Source organism: Psammomys obesus, unplaced genomic scaffold (assembly GCF_907164565.1).
Source record: "Psammomys obesus unplaced genomic scaffold, mPsaObe1.curated_primary_1811, whole genome shotgun sequence".
Lineage (NCBI taxonomy): Eukaryota > Metazoa > Chordata > Mammalia > Rodentia > Muridae > Psammomys > Psammomys obesus.
The window spans coordinates 3,744,734-3,766,590 of NW_026596109.1; the positions used below are offsets into that span (position 1 = coordinate 3,744,734).

Below are 21,857 nucleotides of genomic sequence, written 5' to 3' on the forward strand. Positions count from 1 at the left end.
TTTTTTTTTTTTTTTTTTTTTTTTTTTTTTTTTTTTTTTTTTTTTTGGTTTTGGTTTTGGTTTGCTTGTTTTGTTTTTCCAGACAGGGTTTCTCTGTGGAACAGCCCTGGCTGTCCTGGAACTCCCTTTGTAGACCAGGCTGGCTTTGAACTCACAGAGATCTGCCTGCTTCTGCCTCCCGAGTGCTGGGATGAAAGGCGTGCCCCTGTAACTCCTGGCCCACTACATCATTTTTCTGGTCCTTTGTTCTTCATTTTTTGTCTTCTACTGCATACTCTCTAGAACTTTTTCTTTGCCTTCTAATTTTAATACAACAGAAAAAAAAATACCCTTTGCCCCAATGTCACAGGTGAAGTTATTGGCATTCATTTGTGCTATGGACTAATATATGAAGGATGAGAGGGAGAGAGGGGAAGTACAATAAAAAGCAAACACAGAAACAAAGTCATCAGGAGACGAGTGTGTGCAGTGGTCCCCAAAATAGCGTGGCCCTTGTTAGTTCAGAATACGTGTTCTATTTCACTCCTACTATAAACACATTAAAAGAGAAAGAACAAAAGCCCTCCCCGGAGATGCTTAGGCTGGACCGAACATTGTGCCCCTCATGCCGAATGCCACTTCTGTAGCTGTTCTCTGGCGCGATAGAGTTTAGTGATGGCCTCTGTCGGTACAGAGAGTGTATACAAACAGACACAGTGCTCCCCCTGACAGTCACCTAGCACACCTATTCACTATGCTGGCTCAGACGCACTGGGCTGAACTTACTCAAGTTCACTCAGCACAGCTGCTAAGGTTGTCTGTGAAGCACATTCTTGTCTCTTCGTGGAGACAACACTTGAGTGTGGGGAAAGAACAATCTTGGAATTTTAATTTTCTTAAGTAAGTTTTATAAAGTTTAATATGAAAAGCAAATTTTAAAAATTTCTCACATTGAAATTAACCAGACCTAAAGTAAATGCATTCCAGTGAACTTCCAAACAGTTAGAATGGCTGTTTAGAACAGACATTATAGAGTGTCCCCCTGCATTTTGCACTTTTACTATTGAATATATTTTTATGCACTTATCCATTACCAGAAACAAACAAAAATTCATGATGAAGTTAGAACCATAAAACCATTTGGCTTTAAATTCTCGTTTGTAACAGAAGAAAAAAAAAATCACTCATAAGCACAGGTAATGGACACGAGTTTGGAGTTTTTTAAGAAAAGTGTTTCTACATCATGCCTTCCATGTAGCTTCCAAATCATCTTCAGAAACTTTCAGGAAACACGCACTTTCCAATTGCCAACTGGTTCCTTCTTTTCTAACTGAGAAGACATACAGCCCACTGATGCCTTTTTATTTCCACTAGTGATTTCTATTCCTAACAATTTGTTCTTGTTGTTGTTGTTGTTCGTTTGGTTGGTTGGTTGGTTGGTTAGTTTGGGTTTTTCTTTTTTTTTGTTTCTCGAGACAGGGTTTCTCTGTGTTGCCTTAACTGTTTTGGATCATTTTTGTAGACCAGGCTGGCCTCAGATTTACAGAGATCTGCCTACCTCTGACTCCCCGAGTGCTGGGATTATAGGCGTGTGCCACTGGGCCCTTTGCAATTTGTTTTTAATTTAATGTTAGTTTGTGTGTTTCTTTACATCTGCCTCAAGGCATACAGCACCTCTCTGTATCAACAAATGAACTGTCAAGAAAAAAAGTCAGAATTTTTAAATTCAGTGTAACCCAGTATCTGATTTTCAAAACTATGATACATATTTCAGTCTGCTTTCATTTATTTATTTGTTCGTTTATTTTTAATGACAGGGGATTACTGCTATTCCCATAAATCATGATATGATGAGTTGGAAAGCTGAGCTCAAAGGACTTCAGAATTCAATTTGGGAAGGTTCGTGTTTTTAAAATCAATCTGAGAAAGAGAGGTAGAGAGATAAAGAGATGATCTAGGGAGCAAATCCAGGACCTCACTCCCATCCTTAATGTTACTATATTTTTAAGAAACAAATACAATAAAGTATATTTATCAAGAATGTCTGCCAACAGTCTCATAAGATCGGAGAATATCTATCAAAATTCCTGTTGACTTCAGTTTTCTATAGTTATTTCTTGGTGTTCCCTTTATGGTTTTTCCCTAAATCTCCAGAAGCCAAATTCTCAAGGAAACCAGCCCCCTGTGAAACTCGATAGTCTCACGAAAATTAACAAAATTCATGAGTTTTTTTCAGTTACTTATTTAAAAGAGATTCTTTGGCTGAAGTGGGCGAGACAGGCACATAAAGCAACCAAGACAGTAAAATCTGTTTTGCTATGGATTTTGGAGAGAATGCCAAAGAAGGGAGGGAGATCAGCCATCACACCTGCAGGAGTCAGCCAGGCTTTCTAAGGAAGCGACATTTGGGTTGGCAGGTGAGCATCAGCCAAGTTCAAAGGGGAAAGAACATTCATGCTACAGGCAGGAAAGGTTGCCGCAGATTCTGGGGAGGGCGAGTTTAGCCAATACCAGAAGAGGCAGTAGGAAGGGGTCAGAGGTCATGAAGTGACAGAGCTGTGGGGAGACTGATTTTTGGTTTTGGTTAGGTGGTACAGGATCTGCTCTGCAGTGCAGAATGGTCTGTGCAGTGTGAAGGAGTTTAAGAAAGTTATGGGGAAGCATGCGGTGATTTGATATGGCTACGCAGGAGCAGTTGCTGCCAAGCCTGATGTTATGAGTTCCTTCCCCAGGCCCCTCGTGGTAGAAATGGAGAACTCTGGCCAGCTGGTTCCCTACACACTCGCATGCACACACGCACACACACACTTACACAATAGAGAAAGAAACAAATGATATAAAATTTGAAGAAGAAAATGACATTTAAGGGAAAAAGAAAATTATGAATAGGTTTAATCCTAGTGGGGCCTCCAGTGTTCAGTCCAGCTAGAACTGACCATCACACTTTAATAGAATTGTTCCTTTCTACATTACAGGATTTGTCTTCGACCTGACAATAGATTTTACAGAAGAGTACAACTTTGTTCCTCCAGTTGTGAAATTTGTAACAATTCCTTTTCATCCAAATGGTAAGGACTAAGTGAGGCACTCACTATTGTGGCTTTTTCTTTAGCAACTGATAAAATAAGATTACTCATTGGAAAAAAAAAAAAAACTTTTAAGAGGCAGAAGAATTGGCAATCTCTTTGGATCCTGATGGTTAACGAAGCCATGTTCAATATTTTACCAAACCCATTCTCATTTTCCTGTGTACACATTTTTCCAGTAGTTGAGATGTCACATATGGTTTTGAACCTAGGTTTACTTTAAATGGCATGGTCTTTTTCCTGCATTTAAAATTTTTATTTTTAATTATGTATTTATGTGAAGCAGGGGTTGGGGGATTGTACACATGGATGTGGTGCCACTGGAGGCCAGAAGAGGGCTTTGGAGCCCCTGGAGGTAGGGGAGTCAACAGTGTGAGTGCTGGGAACCAAACTCAGGAATGCTGAGGAGCCCGTCTCCCCAGCCCCTTTTCCTGCATTCTTATACATTCTGTAAAAGATCGAATTAAATAGTCGAAAATTGCAAATATCCGTGAGTTGTTTATTATTTTAGTTAAGCATAATTTTTCACTTTATAAAAATAATAAGCAGACAACTTAACTGTTGACAAAGAAAATACATTAGGTTTCTGTGCTGAGTTATAGGTAAAGCCATTTTCTGAAGTACTGTTTTTTTGGTTTTTTGTTTTTTTTTTCTTACACAATGTAATATTACTGTTTGTGGACTTGTATGGTAGCCTTTCTATGAAACTACTGAAAACTATAACATTTAAACTACAAAAACTTTTAAAGACATCTGTAGCTACACACATTATAAACAAACTAAAAAGTAACAACACCACATCCTGGGAACTTGGAGACCATTTAAGATCCTCAGAACAGAATATCTGTACATAAAGAACTCTCGTGAACTAGCAGAAAGCATTGTGCAATCCATGAACAAACACTGGGTAGAGGAAACACAAGTCAGTCTCATTACAAAGAAAATAGATGTAAATTAAAACATAAAATATTGTGATTCAATACTTCTGCTCACAAATTTCTTTCTTCCTTCCTTCTTTCCTTTCTCCTTTTCTTTCTTTCTTTTTTTCTTCCTTTCTTTCTTTCTCTTTCTTTTGGCTTTTCTGAGACAGGGTTTCTCTGTGTAACAGCCCTGGCTGTTCTGGACTTGCTTTGTGGACTGGGCTAGCCTTGAACTCACAGAAATACACCTGCCTCTGCCTGGGGCTAAAGATTACCATGCCTGGCCTGTTTATAAAATGTTAAAAGACATTAAAACAAAATTTTAGTAAGCTTAGGCAGACATTATTCTTTGACATAATGGTGACTTTTTAGGGAAGAGATTTGGCAATTTCCAGTCAGATATAAAACACATGTATTTTCTTCAGGCTAAAATGCAGGTTTATAGAGATTATTCTGTAGAATAGTAGCACAAGAGTACGTTATATTGAAGGATGCTCATTCCCAACTTAACCCATAGCTTTGTTGCAATCTCTCGCATATACTTCAAATCATCTTTGGATTATTTTTAACGGTAAAAATGCAATGTGTATGATTTATATGTTATATTGTTTCAAAAATAGTGATCAAAAAACAACAACAACAACAAAAAAAGCCTGGACAAGTTTGGTATGAATGCTATTTTTTCTGAATGTTTTTGATCTTCAGTTGAGTCCACAGATTTTGAACCTGTGCATACAGGGAACATATTACAATGACAATGTCGGTTGACATAGGAATTTTTTTACATAACAAGTGTTTAAGTGAAACTTTCTTCATACTACATCTTTCCCCTATGTAGAAAAAGGAAGACCTGTGAAAGCTGGATTTTCTTGCTCACTGCAGTGTCCCTGGATTCATCATTGCTTGGCACATAATAGGTGTTTACATCTCTCTTTAATAAACCTATCTGGGGGGGGCCAGCATTGCTGACCAGCCTGACAATCCCCAAAACTCACATGGCAGAAGGAGAACCAACTCCCACAAGATGTCCTCTGACCTCTAGGCATGTATTGGAGTACATATGTATGCGTGCATGCTTGCATGTGCACACACACAAATAAATGAATGTAATTTTTAATAAATAAATATACTGCCTTTTACAAAACGAGGCTCGGAACTGAATCGTTGCTGGTTTCTGGGCAGAGACCAGCCTCCAGTTCCGTCTCTCCACCATGGCCAGACGCCTGGACCTCGTGGACTCTGAGCTGCAAGTCCTGGTCCTTCTGGCTGCAGTAGCACCCAGGGAGAGGAGGCGGGTGCCTGATTCTCAACAGTGTCAGAGTCACCGCCAGGCCTACAGATTTGGTGTCACCATCATGGTGTCTCGGCCGAGTTTTTCTTCCAAGAAGAAAGAGAAGAAGGACAAAAACATTCAGGCGGTGGTGAGATGCAGAGCCATGGATGGAAAATTAGCTGCTCAGGAGGAACAAATTGTTGAGTTGGCTTCTTGAGGAGGAGCTCAGTAAGGCCACCCAGTTATTTGTGGATACTAGAATGAATTTGACCAATGTAAATCTAACCTGCAAAGCAATACCAAGGGACTTAAAACCACTCAGCAACATTATCGGGGAAACAAAATTACAACTTGTTTCGGTTTTGGAAAGAACTCAGGAGAAACTTCATGATAACGCCAGCAAGTTGCTTAAGGCAGTTCAAGACACCACCAGGGATGGATCTGGTCTCCATTCTAAACTGGAGTTTAAGATAGCAATTGATAAACACAGTGCTGAAGCTCAGGATATTTTTGGCAAAAACAAACAAACAAACAACAAACCCAGAATGTTCAATAACAGGGAAGTATTAATTAAGGATGGCAGTGCAACGCAAAAGGCCAGTCTAGAAGCTTGTAAGACACTGTTTGGTAACCTTCTCTTGGACACCTTCAGTGTCTCTCTCTGAATTACACACCATTACCATGACAACACTTGAATCTCTCGTGTCTATCCCAGAGAACGTGTCAGCTCGTGTTTCCCAGATTTCTGGTAGGATACTGGAAGAACAATCATTAGCAGCACAAAGCACAGCTGTGCTGCAAGGACCGATTAATGAACCCGTGGCTGATCCTCTCGATTCCAAGATCAAGAAAGAGAAATGGACGGTTTTCTCCGCGTGCTGTGCAACAATCTGCACGAACGCCAAGAAAATACAGTTTCGTCCTCGGCTGAATTGCAAAGGCTTTATGGAAACCTAACGGAAGTGCTGAGGACAGTAAAGGAAACCCATTAGTAGAAATTTTGCCAGCCAATCAATAGTTGGCCAGAGAGGTTCTGTGCTTCAGAGAAGAAGTGTGAAAACGTCTAGAAACCACTGAGCAGTGTTCAAGAAAAGACAGAGTGGAAGTCTACAGAAACAATCAACGAAACAATAGTTCACAGTAAAACAGAAAAAAAAAATGCTGATTCCAAGGGATTATTGCAACAATACTTGCTAGGTGGGTCACCCCTTGAACCATATTCTTCACTTCAGCTGCCCTCAGTAATGTAACTTTCTAAACTGGGAAAGCAGAACTCCACACCGCCAGCAGAGGCAGATGGAAACAGAATGGGACCACATTCACTTGGTGATTTGCCTATGGCCAGACACTGAAAGCGGGGGCCTCAGAACTCAGCCAGTGCATCCTTACAACTCCTGAAGCTTCACCCAACCACTTGGTCTCAGGTCTCATTCTTAAGAACTGTAGCTAAATGAACAGGGGCCACGTACATCCAAGGGTTGTGCTGCTTTGGTTCAAACCTTCATGCAGCCTCTTCGGCTCTAGAGACTTGAACAAACCCCCTCACTAAACCTCTGTGCCCTCATCTATGAAGTGGAGAGAACATGAACTGAATGAGATTGTGCCCATGGCACGAACGGAGCGCACCATGAGCTGTGTAACCTGGAGTGTAACCTGAGCTGTGCTTAACCTCAGTGACTCCGCCATTCTTTCATGGGGGCCCTCAGAACTCATACATTTCTCACACTTAGATTACTCTTTCAATTAAAAACTTGCTCACATCTGAAAATAAAGAAGCCTAGAAATATGTTGCGGATTTATTTTTAAAACTATCATTCCATCTGATAAACACGTGAGCACTTATAAGTATTTATACAGATGGAAGATTGTAAATCAATGTGACTTAAGAGTAGAATTGTTAGGCAGGGAACATTCATATTTTACTGTATATTTTCTTGTATGCTTCCCCCCCCCCAAGTCCACTGTTGTTTTTGTAATTAAAATCTAGTTTTGAGGCTGCATTTGTGCAAACAGAAGGACCTGGCTTTGAAACACACACACACACACACACACACACACACACACACACACGCCTCAAATAAAATAACCTAAGTTTGAAATTGCTAGCATGAAATTGCCACACAGGTGCCTGTAAATCAGATAAACACAAAAGCTGGCCGACCCTAGATATCCATCCAGTGTTTGCCATTGTAAGAAATAGGGAAAAAAGAAAGAAGGGTAGAAGCAATAATTTTCTTGATGTATCATTATGATGCTTCATATGTTCTGGATGATGACATCAATGCATTATTTTAATACAGTAGACCCATCTACCGGTCAGCCCAGCATAGACTTTTTGGAAAACCATGAGATGTGGGACACAAATTATACACTAAGCAGCATCTTGCTTGCTCTACAGGTAAGAATACTGTTATTGTAACTGTGTGTGTGTGTGTGTGAGAGAGAGAGAGAGAGAGTGCGGGGGGGTCTCTTTAATACAGGTCCTCACTATGTCGCCCTAAGCTAGCTTTGAACTCGTGATTCTCCTGCCTCCACCTCCTGGGGGGCTGGAATTACAGGCATGCACCACCATGCCTAACTTAACACTTTAACACATATTCAGCTTTCTTCTGTGCTCCAGACAGTACTAGCTGCGCTCTCTCTCTCTCCCCCTCTCTCTCTTACAAGTTCATATCAAACCTGGTGAATAATGACACAGATACTCTTTCCTCCGGTCAATGTCTGGTTCCCAAATGCCACATTCACCACAGGATCACATCTTTAGAAGCATATACCTCCATCTTATGGTAACCCTTAGCCATAACTGTCCAACTTTCTCATCTAATGAAAAATTTAATTATTTCAGTAACATTGTTTTGACTGCTCAGGTAAAGGTTAACGATAGCCTCCCCAGGAATCTACTTATCATCAGTAATATTGGTGATGATAAATTATTAAGTTTTGACCATCTGGAACACCTGGAGAATAATTTTAATATAATAGGAAATTTTCACCAGAATTATAATATAATTGCTAATTGTTATTCATGAAAATAAAATAGTTGCTACTCTGATGAATCATCTTAACAGAGTAAAATGTAACTTTTCAAATGATTCAGTTCATGTATTCATTCATTCCACAAACAAGTGTTAAGCATCTGCCAGTGTGAGACTGGGTTCTGATAGAGACATTTGCAACACGGGGCTGGCAAGTTGGCTCAGCGGTTAAAAGCATTTGCTGTGCTTGCAGAAGACCCAAGTTCATTTCCCAGCACCCACATGGTAGCTAACAGCTATTTGTAACTCCAGTTCCAGGAGAACCAGTACCCTCTTCTGGTCTCTACAGCCCCAGGCATGCATATGGAGCACAGCCAAGCACATAAAATTACATACATACATATATGTATGTATATATGTGAGTGTGTGTGCATGTTTGTGTATCTGTATAGGTATATATACAGAAAAATTCTAATTCCAATCTTATTTATACTTCTTCCGATCTCTGCTTCTAAGTTTCTGTTTAGAACCATCCATCGGCTCCCACATATTCTACGATTTTCAGTGCAAAGCCTGTCCCAGAACAGAAGACCTGCTTCATGCATTTGAGCTCCAAATCATAATATGCAATGAATGCTGCTTCCGTTTGCGTCCCTGTGATTTTCTGCGCTCACACTGCTTGATGTAATTCAGATCAAAGAGAATTTACAAAGTTGTAAAGTCTTAACAGTACAAATCCAAGCAATGCCTGAACCTCAAGTAAAGCTGAGCCCTCCCCATAAGATGGCCACCCATCCCCCTTCTTCCCAGGATCTTCATATTAAGGGGCTCTTCACATCACCATCAGGTCAGGTCAAGCGAGTCTCTTTCATACGTCTTTTCTGATTACTTTTCCTAGAGCAGGATTATGGCTGTGGTTTGGAGGGGGCTTGCTTTGCCAGGTACCCAACAGTATTCAGATTTCCATCCAAACCCTGTGATATGTCAGTGCATATACTATGTCCTTCCTGAACTGTTTTCTACTGGACTATACCCCTACTGAAAGGTGCCAAGGAACTGAGTTTTCATTTACTATTTAGCAGTTTTATTTAAATCACTGTCTGCGAACAGTGTCTACTAGTAATGGATGATACAAACCACAAGCCATAATTACTGCCTGCTTCCTTTTAAATGAAAAAAAAAAAAGCCCATAGTTCTAAAAGCTATACTGTTGCTGTTCACAGATGGTATTTTAAATATCATTTACAATATTTTTAAAATACTGATTTCTCCACTAAAAAAAAAATTGCATTCTTAAATAATTAGAAAATTTCGAATTCCACATAATATAAAAAGGTAAATATTATCCATGAATGGTCCTTGGTTGGAGTATCAGTCTCAGAAAAGACCCCTGGATCCAGATTTTTTTGGTTCTTTTGCTCTCCTTGTAGAGCTCCTGTCCTCTCCATGTCTTACCATCTACTGCTTCTTTCATAAGATTCCCTGCACTCTGCCCAAAGTTTGGTTATAAGTCTCAGCATCTGCTTTAATACCCTGCTGGGTAGAGTCTTTCATAGGCCCTCTGTGGGTAGGCTCCTGTCCTGTTTCCTGTTTTCTCCTTCTTTCAATGTCTATCCCATTTGTTTTTCTTAGTGAGGATTGAGCATCTTACCCAGGGTCCTCTTTCTTGCTTAGCTTCTTTAGGTATACAGATTTTAGTTTGTTTATCCTATATTATATGTCTAATATCCACTTATAAGTGAGTATATACCATGTGTGTCTTTCTGCTTCTGGGATACCTCACTCAGGATGATCTTTTCTAGGTTCCACCATTTGCCTGCAAATTTCATGATTTCCTTGTTTTAAAATGCTGAGTAGTATTCCATAGTGTAAATGTACCACAATTTCTGTATCCCTCAGTTGAAGGACATCTGGGTTGTTCCCAGGTTCTGGCTATTATGAATAAAGCTGCGATAAACATGGTTGAGCAAATGTCCTTGTTGTCATGGATATAACTTAGAACCCCTGCTCAGATGTAGCCCATAGCAGCTCAATATCCAAGTGGGTTCCCTAGTAAGGGAAACAGGGGCTGTCTCTGACATGAACTCAGTGGCTGGCTCTTTGATCACCTCCCCCTGAGGTGGGGGAGCAACCTTACCAGGCCACAGAGGAAGACTGATGAGACCTGATAAGCTAGGGTCAGACGGAGGGGAAGAGGACCTCCCCTATCAGTGGACTTGGAGAGGGGAATGGGAGGAGATGAGGGAAGGAGGATGGGATTGGAAGGGAATGAGGGAGGGGGCTACAGCTGAGATACAAAGTAAATAACTGTAATTAGTACAAAAAAAAAGGAAAAAAGGTAAATATTAACCCTTCTACAAAACGACTTTCAAAGCCATGGGCTGCAGTCAAATGGATTTCCTCACTTACTGAAGATCCTCCAGAGCTTTCTGTTTATCCCCTGAAGAGCTTCTTGCTAGTGAAATGCCAGCACCACGTGGCTAACTTAAAAACTGAGCCTTTGTCCTCTTTGGCTCCTTTAGCAGCACAACTCACTTGCGATATACTAATATCCTAATAACTATACTAATAGCATATACTAATACACCGATTTTTAAAAATCATCAAATATATGCAATCCCTGTGTCTATGCTTCGTGAAAAAGCCTCACACACAGCAGTTAAGGAGAAAATACGCAATGAAAATTTTCAGGTGTGCCTTGATCAGTAAGACTCTCTCCCCAGCCGGAGACCAAACGCTCGCTCCTGAAGATTGGTTTCATCTGCTTCCCACCTGCACTTTGGGACCCACACTGAATCCTTATTCAAGCAATTATTATGATTGTGGAAACATAGCTTGAATGTGCTTCCCTAAGAGGAAAAAAAAAAAAAAACACGCCAGTAATAACGGAGAATTCTGGTCGGTTTTGAAATATCAGATGTCAAATGATTACTTTCATTAGTGAAAGTCTGCCATAATTCCTATAATTTTTGTTTTGGTTTTGCTTGTGGCTTTCTGTGTGCATTCATTATTGACTTGTGTAGGTGCTACAGCGTGCATGCAGGGGTCAAAGGACAAACTTGCTGGAGAAGTTTCTTCTCCTTGGGATCAAACTCAGGCAGCGCAGCTCGGCAGCAAGCGCCTTTACCCAGGAACCACCTCTCTTGCCCTGTTTTTTTTTGTTTTGAGGTAGGGTCTCACAATGTAGTCCTGGTCAGCCTCAAATTCACCACCTCCTGCTTCCATCTCCTAAGAAATGTGCCACCGCACGTGACTTTTGTTTTTTAATGTAACTTTCTTACATTTGTCTCTTTACTTAGGAGTGGCAGGCCATGAAACACAGGTAGAGGTCAGAGGAAAGCTTGTAGGAGTCCGTTCTCCTTCCACAATGCCGGTTCAGGGATCAAACTTAGGTATTCGGGCTTGGTGGCAAGTGTCTTTAACCGCTGGGCTATCTTGCCTGCCTGACTCTTTTCCTAACTTCCAAGCCGTCATTACCCATTTGGCTCTGCATCTACATTTAGGTATTCTAGTAGTGTCCTAGTTTGTTTATCTGTTGCTGGGTTAAGACATTAACCAAAATTAACATGGAGATGAGAGGGTTTACTTACCCTTTCTGATCACAGACCGTCACAGGGGGAAGCCATGTCAGGAACAGAAGCAGAGACCATGAGGGAGTGCTTTGCTCGGCGAGATGCAGCCCAGAACCACCTATCCGGAGGTGGCACTGTCTACAGTGGGCTGGGCCCTCCCCCATCAATCATTCATCAGGAAAATGCCCCACAGGCTTGCCCACGGGAGAAGCTGATGGAGGCATTTCCTCAGCTGAGGTTCCCTCTTCCCAGATGGCTCCAGTTTGTGTCACGTTGACGAGCAAAAGCAAACTGGCACAAGTAGTAATACATGCGGTAATTCTTTGGACTATATTCTATTAACCTGCATGTTATAAAACACGTTGCTCAAAATGTTGAATTATGAAATAAATATTGGCAGTATAGTGCAAAGCAAGTTTTGAGGTTACTAATACACAGGTCATAGTCTAGCAAGAGATTTTGGTCACCACTGGTCCTCTGTTTGGCCTAGATGCATGGACTTTGTGGGGTGCAGCATCTTAAAGAGGTTCCCCCAAGACACTAACCTACAAACTACTGTGAATGGTATACATATAGATTTTTGGCTATCAGTCGGCTGACCTTAACACATGAAGGTTAATTTATACTACTCAAAGTGTTTACGGTCTCTTAGCATTAGATGGTAGAAAAGCAAAGGCTGTGGAAGGGATGGGGCCAGAGGAAAAGCCAGGTTCCAACCTCAAGGAGGTTCTCTCATACCATGGCTGGCTCTGAGATGCTAAATGTCAAAGGCAAGGACTGAAGGCACATCTTTAGGAGCAGAATGTGGTACACAGCTAACACTCTGGATAATGAGATCTCAGGCCTACAGCTGCAAGGACCTGAATTCTGCCAACCTCGGACATGGATGGACATAAAGACATTCTGTCCAGAATCTCTGACATGAGCCCAGCCTGCTGATGCTCATCTTCTGACTCGTTCAATCTGGAAACTAGTCCTACATCTTGGACTAATTTGTGGCAGTGACACAATCCTAGAAACCTGTTGCTGATACTAAGCTAATCATTTAATGACCTGAAGGGGTAGAGACGTATGTGTAAACTCCAGTACATATGTTACCTGTTCTCCAATGCTTAGTTTACTTTACATGAAAGTCCAATTTAAATTTATGCTAGGAATGAATGCTATAGGGAAAAAACCCTGATGCTTTAGTCCCAGTGTTTCATAAATACACAGTATAAAACCAAGACAGAATGAGTTGCCCAGGATCCTTTTTTACTACTTTTATTTGTTGAGCTATTTGTTTTCAAGACAGGGTTTCTCTGTGCAGTCCTGGCTGCCCTGGCACTTGCTCTCTAGGCCTTGAACTCACAGAGCTCCACCTGCCTCTGCCTCCGGAGTGCTGGGATTAAAGGTGTGCGCCACCACCGCCTGGCTGTTCCGTGTTTCATATCTCTGTAACTATCTCCAGGACTATACATACTAGGCACTTACTAAATGTTTGTTGAGTTTATGTGTATTAGTTTTCTTGTTATTCCAAGAAACTTTTATTTTAGACTTGTTTGTTGTGTTTTCTTTTAGGTGTTGCTTTCTAACCCTATCCTGGATGCTCCAGTGAATTTGGAAGCAGCCCGACTCTTGATGAGAGATGAGACTGCGTATCAAGAAGTAACTCAGAAATTAATACAGCCAAAATCACCACGTAAGAATTACTTGGGTACTTTTCCTTGGCAATGAGCATCTATACACGAAATGTTTAAAGTAAAGCAAGTCCACCATTGAGAAAATAAGTGACATATAAGGAATGTTTTAATATTTTCTGTATCATTTTTAGTAATGAAGTGACATTTAATTTTCTTTCCTATAGCTACTCGTCAAATCTTAATTTTTTTAATTTTGTTTATTACCAACATGTTGTTTACATGCGTAGGCAGGCACAGTACCTGTGTAGCGGTGGGAAGGACACTTGAGGGAGTCAGTTCTCTCCTGTTATTGAACACATGTCATCAGGCCCATGTAGCGGAAGATTTCACCTCCTGAGCCATCTTGCCTGCACAGTGTGCTCCTTTCTGAAAGATCATTTAAGCCCAGTGTATTTCCATGCTGTGGTCATGTCAGGGGTACAGCTGGATGCTGTCAATTAAAGTTCATCAGCCCTATTATCTTATGGCATCTAGCCGTAATCCTCACATCTGAAATGAAGGTTTCCCAGTCTCTTCTCATGGTACCCCAGATGGTGCTGGCCATGGCCGCCTTTCCTCTTGTTTAACAAATTATTCCGCATTTTTTTTTCCTGGGCATTTCTTTCCCAGATATTTCTTCTAATAGTCCCGTGGGAAGGACACCGGAAGTTCTCCAGCCTTCTAGTCAGCTGTTGATATCCTTGGGTCCCTGCCAGCATCCTCCACTCTTTGGGCTGGCTCCTCCCACCTCCATTTTCCTGTGTTGTGTCTCTAGCCAGCGAAGCCCAGAAGGCTTTCCCACAAGCCAGCAGTGAGACATAGTTCTTTCTTACCTATCCCGCCCCTCCTAGAGGCGTGCAGCAACCTGGCACACTAGTACAATTGCCTCTCCAACCAGCAGACTCTAAGCACTTCGAATACTTCTTCTCTTGTATTTTTAATAATTTATTTAATTTTATTTTATGTGCATTAGTGTGAAAGTACCAGATCTCTTGGAACTGGAGTTACAGACAGTTGTGAGCTGCCATGTGGGTGCTGGGAATTGAACCCTGGTCCTTTAGGAAGGACAGACGGTGCTCTTAACCACTGAGCCATCTGTCCAGCCCTTCTCTTGTATTTTTATCAGTCCCACCTCCACTTTCCTTCACAGACCCCACTCACCCCAGTCCATTCATAAGGCTTGTAATAGCTTGTACCATCGTGGTCAAGTTCAATTTTTCCTCCTCCAAGGGCTTTTGGATCTGATACAAATTAAGCAGTATTAATCAGAAGTATTCTCTAATGCCTCCAGATGTATATTCTTCTCTTTTCCGAGTTCTTCCTGCTTTTGCTGGCACTTTTGAAGTTGACACATGCACAGAGGAATGGCATTGCTCTACCAGTATTCTGTACCATCCAGATAAGTTCTCTAGAATACTACTGGTTCTCAGTAAATATTTGTAAGATGAATGAAGAATACGTAGTATTTACCCTTTCACTGAAACCTACTATATCCTCATTACAAAGAAATACTGTATACAGTTAAGTTATGTCCATGTGCTGGCAAACAGCAATTTTTAAAACTGGGTTTAAAGAATTTCCTATAATAAATGACTTTATAGAATAGATTCCAGTTTTGCCCTACTGTGAGATAAACTTGAAATCAAAAGCATGGTGGCACATACTTACCATTCCAGTACTTGGGTAGCAGAGACCAAAAGATGGGTGAACTCAAGGCTAGCCTTAGCTATGCAGCAAGATCTTGACTCAGATAAAAACAAACAAGAACACTGGCTGTCTTACTTTCCCCATTTCTGTGACAAGAATAATCTTTCAATGCAATTTAAGGAAGAAAGAGTTTAGTTTAGTTTTCAGTTGGAGGTTACAGTCCACTGTGGTGAGGAAGTCACAGGGATAAAAGCATGAGGCAGCTGGTCACGTTGCATGTATGGGCAAGAAGCAGAGAGCGATGAATGCTGATGTAGGATACAACCCCAGAGAATGGTGCTACCCACAGCTGATGGTTTTATCCACCTCAGTTAATCTAGAGACTATCACACAGACATGCCCAGAGGTCTATCTTCTAGAAGATTCTAACTCTCAAGTTGACAGTAGAGATTAATCATTACAGCTATATCCCTTGTCAATATGATACCCAATTACATCACTTTTTTATTAATATAATTTTTTATTTATTAAAATTTATTCACTTTGTATCCCAGCTGTAGCCCCCCACCTTCATACCCTCCCAATCCCACTTTTCCTCCCTCCTTCATCTCCTCCCATGCCCCTTCCCTAGTCCACTGATAAAGGAGGACCTCTTCCTCTTCCATCTGACCCTAGCCTATCAGGTCTCATTAGGACTGTCTTTCATGGTCTTCCTCTGTGGCCTGGTAAGGCTGCCCAGCCCTCAGGGGAAGGTGATCAAAGAGCCAGCCACTGAGCTCATGTCAGAGACAGTCCCCGTTCCCCTTATTAGGGAACCCATTTGGAGACTGAGCTGCCATGGGCTATATCTGTACAGGGGTTCTAGGTTATCTCCATGAATGGTCCTTGGTTGGAGTATCAGTTTCAGAAAAGACCCCTGGGCCCAGATTTTTTGGTTCTGTTGTTCTCCTCATGGAGCTGAAGAGCCTTCCAGGTCTTTCATCTCCCCCTTCTTTCATAAAGTTCCCTGCACTCTGCCCAAAGTTTGGCTGAGTCTCAGCATCCACTTTAATACCCTGCTGGGTAGATTCTTTCAGAGGCCCTGTGTGGGTAGGCTCCTGTCTTGTTCTTCGTTTTCACCTTCTTCTGTCTATTCTGTTTACCTTTTTGAATGAGAATTGAGCATCTTACCCAGGATCCTCCTTCTTGCTTACCTTCTTTAGGTGTACAGATTTTAGTTTGTTTATCCTATATTATATGTCTAATATCCACTTATAAGTGAGTATATACCATGTGTGTCTTTCTGCTTCTGGGATACCTCAGTCAGGATGATCTTTTCTAGTTCCCACCATTTGTCTGCAAATTTCATGATTTCCTTGTTTTTAATTGCTGAGTGTACCACAATTTGTAAATGTACCACAATTTCTGTATCCATTCCTCAATTGAGAAACATCTGGGTTGTTTCCAGATTCTGACTATTATGAATAAAGCTGCTATGAACATGGTTGAACAAATATTCTTGTTGTATACTTGAGCATATTTTGGATATATGCTTAGGAGTGGTATAGCTGGATCTTGACTTTCATCTAATATCTTCTACTCTTATCCCTAAACTCTCATGTTCAACTCATACTACAAAATACAATCCAGCTTCAAATGTCCCCGTAGTCACTAACACTTCCACCAATTAAAACTCCAAAGTTCTCACCCCACCTAAAACTCAAGCAAATCCTTTAGTTGTTAACTCCTCTAAAAGGAAAAGAAGTTTAATACTTCTAATATACAGTGACACAGAATAAGCATTCATAATCCAAAAGGGAAGAACAGGGGGATAAAAAGGAATGATCAAATCAAAGCAAGACCCAAATCCAGCAGGAAGAACATCAAATCCTGCAGGTCCACGTCTGGCATCTGGAGTTCGTGATTTGATCTTCTTGGCTTCAGTGGGTTTACATCCTCCTAATCCTCCTGCTCTGTTGCCCATAGCATATGTAGAAACTGCTGTGCTAGCTCCATCCTATGCCTGTAGCTTGCCTTTGCAGACACCCCAGGATCCTGGCATCCCCAGCCTCCCGACATCTTGTAACTTAGGCTCCACCTTCACTGGCCACTTCAGGCCCTCCTGTCAGGGACTCCAACATTGCCACACTCTCTCTCCTTACACACTGTCTAAAACTATGGATCAGAACCGTGAACCCCTCGATCTTGTAGAACAGAGCAAGGAACCTCTTTGGCTTGGGCTTTCTTCCTTTAAGTGAATTTGGATTCTCTCAAGGTCTGGCCTCTCGTGGGTGGGTTTTACCCTTGGAACAGGTCCCTGCTATCTCCATGAAGCACGAGCTTCTTTCGTGGTGCTGCTCCCTGAGACAATTACAGGTATTTCCCCAGCATCAGCCTAAAGCTCTCCGGTCTTGAAATTCTCCCTGCCAAACAAAATAGTCCATTAATTTTAAGTTCAGCTCCATTCAAGTTCTCAGGACACAGGCAGAATAAACCCAGATTCTAGGCCAAAACGTCACAGGAATAACCTGTCCCAGTTCCCGATGGAGTCCTTGTTCCCTCTGATACCTCACAGGCTGGGCTTTCACTGTCCTCATGTCTCTGGTCATTCTTGTTTCTCAGGTTCCCACCAGACTCATTTAAACTCTGCTTGCAGCATTAAAGACCGTTTCTGGCTCAAAGCTCCAAACACTTGCACATTCTTCCCTCAAACCGGTTCCAAAGACCTAAAAACAATATGGCCCGGTTTCTGACAGCAAAGGTCCCACTCATCAGTACCAAACTTACGTGTTAGTCATTTTTCCTGTTGCTGTAATAAAGTGCCCCGACAAAAGCAACTCAAGTGAGGAAGGGTTTGTTTTGGCTCACGGTTCAAGGTTATCACCGTCCACAGTTATTGCAGAAAGTCATGAATGCCGGTACTCAGCTAGCTTTCTCCTGTTTATTCTACAGGCTGGAAGCCCCAGAAAGAGAGCTAACCAAGTGAGTGAATCTCTCTGCCACAGCTAACCTGATCAAGATAATTCCTCACAGACGTGTCCAGATGCCCATCTCCTGGGTGACACTAGATCTCATCAGGCTGACGATGGAGACTGACCATCACACTGACCCTGTGGAGTCAGTCTCTTTTTATTCTCCATGAGTAGACAACATCCTTACAGCACACCATTCAGAAAAGCAAGTCCAATCACCCAACATCTCAGGCAAACAAGCAATGACTACTTCATTTGCATGTGTTAGGAAATGTGTAGAAATCAAAGCCAGTTGCTAGGCATCGGCTGACTTGTCATCTTGGCTGTTCTGGGAGTAGAGTCTAGGACCCCTTAAAAGGAGTGACTTTCTGAGGTTAGTAGGGGAATAATTTGCTGACTCGGAGGAGTGGCTACTTTTATACACCAGGAGGAGAAAGTGGCAGGAAGTTTGCTCAGCTCTGTATTAGAAGTACGTCTATCTGGACCTGTGTGAAAACCACATCCGCTTGGAACTAACTGCCTGCAAAAACTTGCTAAAAGGTCTCTTAAAGATTGTAAGAATTGTCACTTTTATACAATATATCTGAAATGTTACCAAAGAGATCTAGGAAAGCCATAAGAAGAATTATTGTCACATTTTAGACTATACAAATTTGTGTCAATACATGAGAAACAGGAGGCAGCTCATTTTACCACCTCAGGAGGCATAAACTTTAGATTAGAACTGCGTCCTCAGTGTCCAGTCTAGTAGCTGACAGGAGGGAGTAGCAAATGAAAAGAAAAATCCCCTCAAACTTAGACCCAGATTTTACTTCACAGTTTACTTAGTGTTTGCAAGGGCTTTCAATCATCTTGTCTTCACCACCTTATCCTCAGGGAGGAATCCAAGAATGAGGTGCCTAGGTGAAGGCCACACAGCATCAGAGACAGCCACAGGCTTCCCAGTCTATCTTGTTTCCAAGTTTATTAGGATGAATGCAATCACTTGTTTGGGTCAAATGGTAAGAATTTGCATGTGTGAAATGGAAGACCGATGTGAAATACCCATGTGCTCCACATGGAATGTCACATTTCCAATGGCCAAGACTCTGCTCAGCTAACACTAGATCAAAGGTGGTAACGAAGGCACCTTTCCGACATTTGCAGAGATGGCCCACAAAGGAAAGACTTCTGTGTGGCCTTAGGGCACTATAGTCCTATGCTTACACAGCAGTCAACATGCCCTAGGCCCTTTAGACAGTAGCCCCTGAAGTCCAGTTTTTATGGCTTTGGCCCTACCTTGTACCAGTATATATCTCGACAGCACTGGAGATGTTTTCCTCAATGGTCAGTGTCTAGGATTCATTTATCCTAAGACCCAGCCCGGCCTGCAATATGTGGATATGCAGACATTGCTCATTCTCCAGAATCACCCCAAATAACTTAAGCTTTTGTCTGTCCTACACAATGATCCACTCTCTGAGTTCCAGCTTGTTTGATGGTGGCCTAGTGACTTTTTCAAGCCTTAATAGGCCTTTCTCCCGATAACCTCGCTCCCGTATCTAGATTGCTCACACCCCAGGCTACCTGGTACCGCCCTGATAGAGTTGTTCCTAGTGACCCCTTTCACATACAGTGTGCTAGTGTGGACAATGACTTATCAGTCGGCTGGCAGATGCCTAACTGACCAATCCTAGAACAAATGCTGCTGTAGTCACATCCTTAATGATAGACAGCATCCCACAAGTCCTAGCAGGCCAAGCATGAGGAGCAGGTCTCTAACTCAAGTTGCTTAAACGAACAAACGAGACCCGCGACCAAGTATTAACTCCATCAAAACGACGTTCTTTTATAAATACCAGGCTTGATTTAGTAGAGTTAAGAAGCCATTTTCAACATTAGCAAAGAAGATTGTTTCCTGGTTAAGTCAGGAATTAGACTAGAAGACAACAAAGGGTCCTCTGTTGTTTCTCAAGCTGTCCTTGTGAAGTTTGATTTCTGAGTGCTTATATGGTCAAAATATTGTTTGCCTTTGACATTTTAAACACAAGGTTTATACAATTTTAAAAATCTTTGCTTGAGGGAAAACCTCGAGTATAAAAATAGGAAAACCGAGTAACTGGTAACTGACTCTGATATGATGACTGTTTTTGTTAGCCAGGTAGCTTCTACCACGTAGCTTTTTATAAAGGAAGATCATCTTGAATTTCAGATGCTAATCTGAACAAATTATACTATAATAAACTGTCAGATGAGTCAATAAACTAGCTTATATAACCAACAAATGAATTAATATCTAAGTAAAAAGAACCACAACATTAGGATTATAATATACTTTCTCAGAGCCTGTGTTCTGGCCAGTCTTATGTCACCTTGACACACAAACTGGAGTTATCTGTAGTGGGGGGGATGACCTTAACTGAGGAAATGTCCCTGTAAGATATGACTGTAGGGCATTTTCTTAGTGATTTTTGGGGAAAGGCCCAGTCCATTGTGGGTGGTGCTATCTCTGCACTAGTGGTCCTGGGTTCTACTAGAAAGAAAGCTGAGCAAGCCACGGGGGACAAGCCAGTAAGTGGCACCCTTCTGTGGCCTCTGCTTCAGCTCCTGCCTCCAGGTTCCTGCCCTGTTTTAATTCCTGTCTTGGCTTCCTTCAGTGATAGACTACAATATGGAAGTATAAACCCAATAAACCCTTTCCTCCCCAACTTGTTTTTGTTTGTTTGTTTGTTTTTTGTTTTTGTTTTTTGTTTGTTGTTGTTGTTTTTGTCATGGTATTTCGTCGCAGCCACAGAAACCCCAGCTAAGACAAGTTGGTTTTAAAATTCCTACTGCGTGTAGCCTTTCACAAAAGCCCATACAGAAGTACCTTGTCTAATACAGAGTGATTAAGCTTCCTGCCATTTCCTCCTCTTGGTATATGTATTCAAATACATTGTGTTCAATTTTTAATTAGGAAAACGTAATAAGCATTTGATTCTCTAGTTCTTTGAAAGCCTGATAAAATCTGCCAGTGAATCCATTGGAACCTGGACTTTTCCTTGTTATTCATTGTTCTTATTTTAATTACCACCCAGTTCATTGGTTGCTGGAGATCTGTTTAAATGGCTTATATCTTCTTGACTTAATTTATGTCATATGTATATAAGAATTTACATTTCTTCTAGATTTCCCAGACTTTTGAAAGTGTAAGTTTACAAGGTACTCCTTAATAATGATTCTCTGGGTTTTTTTCTGATGGAATTTGTATTAACTTCCTTTTTTTGATACCTCTAATGTCATTAATTTGGATGTTCTCTTTACTTTGATTATTTGACTAGTGATTTGTTGATCTTATATTTATTTTTATAAGAACCAACTCTCTGATTGATTCTATGCATTATTCTTTTAGATCCCAATTCATTAATGTCTGCCCTATCTTTATTATTTCTTGACATCTGATGCTTTTGGACTAGGATTTGTTTTGTTTCTTCATGAGTCACTGGCCCTTTAGCAAGTTTACTGTTCAGTCTCTACTTATTTGTGCTGTTTCTTTAGATTGTCTTGCTATTGATTTCTACTTTTATTGAGTTATAATCTAATAATATATGAGATTATTTTGACTGCTTTGTATTTGGTAAGGCTTTATTTGCAGCCAACAATGTGATCTACCTATATACAGAAAGTTCAGTAGGCTGATGACCAAAAAAGGATACTTTCTTCCATTGGATTAAATATTCTGTAGCTATCTGGTAAGTCTGTTTTATCTGTGACCTAGATTAACTCTGGGGATTCTTAGTTGATTTTAAGTATGGATGAATTTAGAGATAAGAGT

At 41.2% G+C, this 21,857-nt stretch overlaps 1 protein-coding gene across 1 annotated transcript in view; it reads left to right on the forward strand.

The window, feature by feature from the left end:
• The window catches only part of Ube2u (ubiquitin conjugating enzyme E2 U), a 60,482-nt gene that overhangs the window by 189 nt on the left and 38,436 nt on the right, over positions 1–21,857 (forward strand). The window contains exons 2-5 of the mRNA XM_055628732.1: positions 1,797–1,878; positions 2,955–3,047; positions 7,559–7,656; positions 13,366–13,486. Coding sequence (XP_055484707.1) covers positions 1,797–1,878; positions 2,955–3,047; positions 7,559–7,656; positions 13,366–13,486 — 394 coding nt within the window. The remainder of the gene's footprint in view (positions 1–1,796; positions 1,879–2,954; positions 3,048–7,558; positions 7,657–13,365; positions 13,487–21,857) is intronic.